Genomic DNA, 7,728 nt, shown 5'->3' with positions numbered 1-7,728 from the left:
AAGAATATATGCAAAGCAAACATAGCAATTTTGGATCAGAGTAAATGCTTAACAAATGTTTATTGATTCATGAGTGACAGAACCCAAGTTAAGTCTTCTAATTTAGAGGCAAGCGCTCATTTAGGCTGCCAGGAGTTCCAACCACCGTCCTGTACTATGCAACAACATTTGTGTCAGTGGGGGAGACCTACATAATGATGGTAGTCCCATGATTATAGTGCAGCTGAGCAGTCCCATTATCTAGTGATCTTCTTTTTTAAAATTTGAATATCCTATTAGTACTCATTAATTACATAAAATAATGGGCATTGATATACATATTTTGATCATATCCATTCTCCCATTGCCCTCCCTTACACCCTTTTTTCCTTCTTATCTAATAGCAGTCTCCATCTACTTTCATATTTTTAGAGTCTATATATCAGGAAGAACATGCGACAATAACTTTTTTCAGATCCTGACTCATTTCACTTAATGATCTTGTAATGTCATAAGACAATGTACTACTCATATGTTTCTGGTAATGCAAATACAAACAAATCATTGCTCTACTGGTTGCATAAAAGTATAAAATACAACATACAATACAAAACTGTTGATCAGGACAAGAAAACATCTACAATCCTGATTTACATAGCCATAAACACAGTTCCAGCAAGACCCTTCAGGAGGGTCCAGAAGTGAAAGCTCCCACGTATTGTTATCCCTGAGGACCTTCCAGTGGGTGTAGGGGATGGAGCCTGGTCATCCATTCTGGTGGAGGCCTAATCTCCTGTGAATGTTTGTATCTACATTTGTGTATGTTTGACCTTTTGCTGTTAATAAAGAAATCAAAGTTGAAAGGTACAAAAAGAATTTAAAAATATTTCTTTTTTTTTCCCCCCTTTGGTGGAACCAGGGTTTGAACTCAGGCCCTTGCACTTGCCAGGCAAGCACTTATTAAGAATTTAAAAATAGATAAAAATAGAATACCAATAAAAAATCTGTATAACTATGTAATATCTTTGTGCTTGAAATTAAGTGTTATCACAAAAAGTCCAAAAGTTTTTAAAAATTAAATGGCTTGTACAGTAAAACAGTTGTAGCAGGGTAAGGTTAACTTATTATTGAAGACAGAAAATACTCCTATAAATTTAGTGTAGCCCAAGCGAACAGTGTTTGTAAAGTCCAGTGGAGTACACAGGAAGGCTCTGGCCTTCCTTATACAGGCATCTCACTAAGAAGTCACCCAGGGCAACCACAATGCCCATGAGCTCCACACACAGCAAGCAGCTCACACAGCGCACCACTGTATCCTTTACATCACATTACAAATGTCCTTAGATACACAAATACCAAGAATTGCATTACAACTGCCTATAGCATTTAGTGCAGGAACAACCTGTATAGATTTTCAGCCTAGGAGTAATAGGTTATGCCATCTAATTTAGCTCTATAGTAAGCTAAAGCATTTAGAGTACATTCTATGATGTTTACACAATAATGATACCGACTAAAGATGCATCCCTTAGGTGTCCTTGCTGTTAAGTGACACATAATAATGTATATGGTCATGTGGACATAAACACATATGTTCATTTGTATCTACACCTGCATCTTTTGTATACACACATCTATAAACATGCACACACACACACACACACACACACACACACAAAACACTGATTTACTCTCGCCCTGTGGTAAAAACACTAATGAAGCCAAATTTTACTTTTTTCACAGATTAGTATTCTTCCCTATTCTTTTAGGGTCTAAGTTAGTTTGGGCTTTAAGATTCCTTACAGCCTGTGAAGTACGAGTTGCTGTGTGTCTTTTCAAGCAGAAGTATTTGAAAAGCAAGAACAATTTTCCAAGTTTTGCCTCAGCAAACAATTACTACAAAAGCAAACCCCAACAGGGAGATGCCTTGAAAGATGGAAGGAGCATAGACTGGAGGCCACCGGCATGGAACACGGTCCCTTGCTATCCAATAAAGCATTTGCTGATTTGATTTGAATAACAAGTATATTTTTATTGTATTGAATACCTTGAAATTTTGCTATGGTAGCAAAATCGCACATATCCTGGATATTGTAAAGCATTATATGCAAGACCAAGAATACAAGACTGATATTGAAATGAAGGTGCCAAGATTGAAGCTCAATATAGAGAATGGCTGGAGCGTGGGTCTCCTTACTGTCTCTTGCCTCTGAAGTATTCTTTGCTCCCTTACCTGTACTGGAAACAGTGCCTGTCATCAAAGAAAAGCTGCTGCGTAACTAATGAAAAGTTTTGTACACAAGGTTAAAAACCATAAATTACCCAACATTTTAGCGTCTTGCAAAAGTCTTCCCTATTTTACCTGCCAAGTCTGAGACAGATGTAGAGGCAGAAGTACCAGTAAATTGCAACATTAAGTATCATCATAAATAATTTTTCACAAATAATCCAACCTGTACGGGACTTGTATAAGCTCTGGAAGACCTGCATATATTACCATAGCAGGGAAAGTTGCATATAAAGATGTTTTTCAAATCCCAAATTATTCACCATATTGCTGAAATATGAATGTAAGTCATTAATACAATTGTCAGCATTTCAAATGGGTGATGAAATACTCTTTGTATCTCTGATTTTATGCCTGCTCACAGAGCAGCTGTCCATGTTTTTCTCCCCTCTAGGCCAGTGTAAAACAGACAGGGTCCATCTTTCATTCCCTTGTAACTGCTTGGTACAGGATGAGATATTGAAGTACACCTCACAGCAGTGGCTTCCAGGCCCAGCACTTGATGGTAAAAGCACTCTAAGCAAAAGATGCACTTCTTGATGGGTAGCCCGGTATTGCTGTGACAGATGGACTGCCAAACAATTAAGAAGATTCCTGTAGTCAGACAAGTTTCAGAGACTGTCTTCTGGAGATTAGGAACATGAAAATTACTTTGCTTTAATTCTAAAGTTCTTTTAAAGTGAGTGACAGAACACCAAAGCAGCTCAAAGAAACTTCATGAAAATGGCTTTTTATTAATGAATCACTAAAGCTATGAAGCATGTAAAGATCCCTGGATGTCACCCTTCATTTTCCAGTGTTATAGCTTGTGTCTAGATGTCCCTCCAAAGCCTCTGCAGTCTTGGGGTGGCTTCTGGAGTTTGTGATTCATTATTGTGGGTGTGGAGGCTGCACCTGCCCTGGGGCAGGTAATTTGCATTTCAATGTAAGGTGGGAAGAGAAGTTAGCTGCCTCAGCTGCTGCTACTCCTCCCTTGTGCTCTTGCTCTTGGCTGCCACCATGAAAATTTGCTCTCTGCCTTGTGCTTCTCAGTCTTGGAGCCAGCTGAGTATGGACTGAAACCTCCAGTAACTGTGAGCTAAATAAACCTTTCCTTCCTTCGTTTTGAGTGTTGGCGATGTGTCCCAGGAGCCAGAGAAGAGTTACTAGGACACAACTGGAATTTGCAGGAGGCCATCCAGGCCCACTTGGCCTTGGCGCTGTTGTCACTCTGCACACAAGATGGTCACATAATTGTCTGTCCAAATTGGTGCACATAGATAGTGAAACATAGTAACAGGAGGGGATTCTCTGGTAATAATCATGTTGGTAGCAAGGCTGTTCTGGGAAAATTAGAGGCATATGGGCTTTCACTATACATTATCATACAAACAATCACAAAGACAGATGCAGCCAGATTCAGACAGGTAACCTATTGGCTGGCTGGGGTATCGGTCCAACAGAGCCACTCATTTAAATGCCCCATCTAAACAACTGTTCCCACACATGAATCTGACCTATGATTGCCAAATCTTAGTACTTTTTTAAAAGGAGACTAAAAATCAATATTTTTAGTACTTTCAATTTTAAAATGTTGACTATACTTCAACTCAAAAACTCAAAATATCCCAAGAGGCCAACATATATCCTTATAACTCTGACTTAGTTATAAGGGGTCATCGGTTCTTGACCTTTGTCTTATGGAGTGGTACAGACAGCTGCCACTCTTCAAGAGGAAAGGACTTGGGACAATATATGAATGTATCAGTCACTTACATGAACTTTAGTTGTAAAGAAGAACTGGAAAATTTAGTTTCCAAATCAATTAATTCATCTATTCAAAAAGTGATGGTAGGCTGTGTTTACAAGTCAATCTAGCTTTGTTTTTAAATAAATTCCATTATTTTCTGCTTAGGCAGGAGTAGGAACCGGGGGAGGGCTGGTGAGATGGCTCAGTGGTCTGGGGCACCTACTTAGAACAAGCTTAGCAAAGCACAGGGACCGCAGTTCAATCCCCCAGCACCACATGCCAGCCAGCCCCCACCCCCTGGTGGGCTGAACTGGCCACACACACACACAAATAAATAAAATTAAAAAAAAAAAAAAAGGAGTAGGAACCGGGCTCGATCCCCAGTGTGCCCTGTCGGCCCCACCCCCGGGGTGCACTGAGATGATTGAGACTGGGTGTAGCGGTGCTTCTGTAATCTCAGTGTTTGGGAGACTAAAAATAGGATCACTATGAGTCCAATCTGCGTAGTGAGACCCTGTAGACCCTGTACTAAATATAAAATAAAATTAATTAATAAATAAACTCCATTATTTCTTTTAGAAACTGTGTTGGCTATTTAGAGCTAGTTGGCTGGTTTTAGCCATTAAGCCAGTAGATGGTTTCACCTTCATACCAACAAGGAAGGAAGCCACAATAAAATCTTTGCCTTCCATCACAGAGAACATCTTGTCCCAAATGTGTCTGCCACATCTTCATTCTCCATGCATTCTCCATGGCTATCAAGCTAACATCCTGTCTGTGTCATCCTGAATTGGTTCCCATGACACCTTGGCTCTAAGAGTATGGAGAAGGGGAGTGTACTGCACATGGGCTTGGGAAAAAGATGACCCCACAGTCTGGATACACTGCTGCCCCAACCAAAGCCAGTGTTCTCAGCAAGCAATAAAAAAGAATGTGATTGGACAGAGAATTGAGCAGCATCTGCCACAACTGTGCCTTTTATCCATTTATTTGATAAATGTGTTTGGAGAACCTATTAAATGTCAGAATCTATTCATAGGAGCAAAGATCTCTGCCTCTTGTTCAGATCCCACATTCATGAAGGTTTGGGGCTCAGCCTCCTAAAAATAGCAAGTATCACAGTATTTTGGGACTGGGAATGGGGTCACAGTGTGATACTGGGTAGTTCACGAAAGACTGTCTCAGCCTTTGACCCTTGATTGAAGTGCCTGAAAGGTGTAAGAGGGTGAGTTGCCTATCAGTGTCAAAGAAGAAAAGCAAGTACAAAGGCCCTGAGGTGAAAGTACTTTGGTGCTGGTGGTACCACATGAAAAGCAGGGGTGCTGGTGGAGAGGAGGAGGCAAACAGCAGTAGAGAAGTGAGGTCAACTGTTTAGTGGTAGCATTCCTGCGGGGGGGGGGGTGCTGGAGATCAAACCCAGGACCTCATGCAGGTACTCTACCACTGAACCACATTCTCAGCCCAGATTTTTAAAACCGTATTAGTGTAAATATATATTCAAAAGAGAACACAAATAAGGGAGGCGGGAATGTTTCTTTACTGTATGTTTATCCCTGTTGCAAATATTGAGAAGTCAGACATTGAAAGAGCAATTAACTTCTCATTCATATTTGATCTCATTCTATAATACCCTTCATTATGTGTGCTAGAGTTCATTCTTGAGCCATAAGACAGAGACCTACGGACATATACATTTCTTTTTTCCTCTAGTTCGTATAGCACCTTATTATTCAACATTTCACATAAGAAAGGAGAAAGTAGCTATATTACAAATCAAAGGTGAATGACTGTGTTTTCCATTTTGGATTGAATACCCAGGACTTAACGTAAGAAACCAGCTTGCTTCACTATTTTTGATCAATGATCACCTACTGCAATCCTTATTGAGAGATGTAGCTATGGATGGCAAAGTAGACACAAAATAGAGGAAAAGGTGAATGTGAATAAAGGGGACAAAGGGGAGAAGAAGAGAGAGTAAGACATATGCAGACGGTGGCTCCCGTGACCCTGGAGCAAGGCAGAGAAGAAAGGGTGAGGTAGTGCTTGTCTGGCCATATCCGCTGACCTCCCAGGCTTCCAGCTGTCCTTTATTGTCCAGAGTTCTTGGTTGACCCAGAGTCCAGACAACATCTCTGGGAGCGGACACAGGAAAGTAAGAGCGTCTGTATTTAGAGGACAGGTGTTTGTCATTGAAGAAAAAGTTTGCAGATGAATACAGTGTATTATATTTCTACAACTGGGGGACTGATAATGCTATATAAAAAGTGGGTATTCATTTGTATTTTGTTTAGCTCCTTCTGCTTTATCATGCACGTGCACACACACATACACCACCGCTGCCGCCGCCACCACTGCCACCACCGCCACCGCCGCCGCCGCCGCCGCCACTACCACTACCACCACCACATTTTTCTATATTGGGCTATGATTCATATCCTCTTTGGCATTCTAGAAAAACTCTAACTGACTTTAACTCAGAAGATTAGAATGATCACTTTAATTCCATGAACTCACCAGCACAACATATGTAATTATCAACCTAATCAACAAGGCAATACTATGATTAATATTGTAAACTTTATTATCTAGAATCTTTGATCTATTCTTTGTTCACCAATAGATAAACTGAGGCCTGACAATATAAGTAATCTAAATGACTTATCCAGGGCTATAGAGTAATTCAGAGACAGAAGACAAAACGACACAAACTAAGAACCTCTGTCACAAGGAAGTTTTCAGCTGGTAGCTTTAGTAAGGCAAGTGTTCTGAAATAATATTTTAATACAGACTTTTCTCTAAGCAGTTCTGCTTCCTTTTCGTCCACCTTTAGCTGTCTTACCTCATTTAAGGAAATTTCTGTTTTCTTTCTTACCTGAAAATACAATGTTCAAACAGCTCTTAGCCTCCAAAAACTTTCCAGACTCAATCTCACCACAAAACAAAATTCTCTTTCTTCTTGCATATTTTAATTCTTTACAGTTTTGTTTTGTTTTTGTTGTTTGCTAAATGTTTTGTTTTTGTTCAGTCTAATTCATAACAGACTAGTTTTCATTGACACTTATATTTACGAGCCATAGGCCTTCTTCTATTCTATGCAATAATAATTCAGATATTTATTTCAGGTTAACGCATGCTAATTTGGATTTTTATGTGAAAACTGGTGAAACCGTGGGGGAAAATCAGCTACAATCCAAACACCGCGCGATAACTTGCGCTTCCCCAGGTGTCATTGGTATGCTTATTAGGTATCGAAGCTAATGCTGTATGATCAGGTTTCTATTTGCTCCCACGCTTTTCCTCTAAGAATGAAGTAAAGGCTAAATACCGAAACTCCGTTTCCCGACCTGTATAAAGCTCTCGATTTACAGCGGGCGTCAGAGGCTGGGAGGAGGCGGTGCTACCGCGCAGGCCGGCCCTCCCCGGTGGATCCCGGAGGACAGCGCGCTGCTCGCTGGAGCCGCCAGAGGGCGCTGTGGCCCGGGGCGCGGGACGGCAGTGCGGCGCGTACCCTCCCCCGGCGTCCCCGGCCCCGCCCTGTCCCGGCTGCCTTTGCGGGTAAACAGACATGGCTGACGAGGGAGAGCCTCAGGACGCTGCGCACAACATGGGCAACCACCTGCCGCTCCTGCCCGGTAACCTCCCGGGGGCGCGTCCCCGGCCGCGGGTGGGGGGCGAGAGCCAGAGCCGCGCGCTGCACGGCGGGGCCGGGAGGGCAGGCGGCTGAGGGCGGGCC

The 7,728-nt window shown here is 41.8% G+C and overlaps 1 protein-coding gene across 3 annotated transcripts in view; it reads left to right on the top strand.

The window, feature by feature from the left end:
- The first annotated feature begins 7,533 nt into the window (after window positions 1-7,533).
- The window catches only part of Crbn (cereblon), a 30,975-nt gene continuing 30,780 nt past the window's right edge, over window positions 7,534-7,728 (top strand). For 2 of the 3 annotated variants that reach the window (XM_023713336.1, XM_023713335.1), the window contains exon 1: window positions 7,543-7,627. In XM_023713336.1, the coding sequence (XP_023569104.1) occupies window positions 7,561-7,627 (67 nt within the window). In that variant the 5' untranslated portion in view covers window positions 7,543-7,560. Of the gene's footprint in view, window positions 7,628-7,728 lie in introns of all 3 variants that reach the window. The other variant, XM_004629527.2, reaches the window with a different exon arrangement.

This window comes from Octodon degus, unplaced genomic scaffold, assembly GCF_000260255.1.
Source record: "Octodon degus isolate 3935 unplaced genomic scaffold, OctDeg1.0 scaffold00030, whole genome shotgun sequence".
Classification (NCBI taxonomy): domain Eukaryota; kingdom Metazoa; phylum Chordata; class Mammalia; order Rodentia; family Octodontidae; genus Octodon; species Octodon degus.
This window is presented reverse-complemented; position numbering and strand designations above follow the sequence as displayed.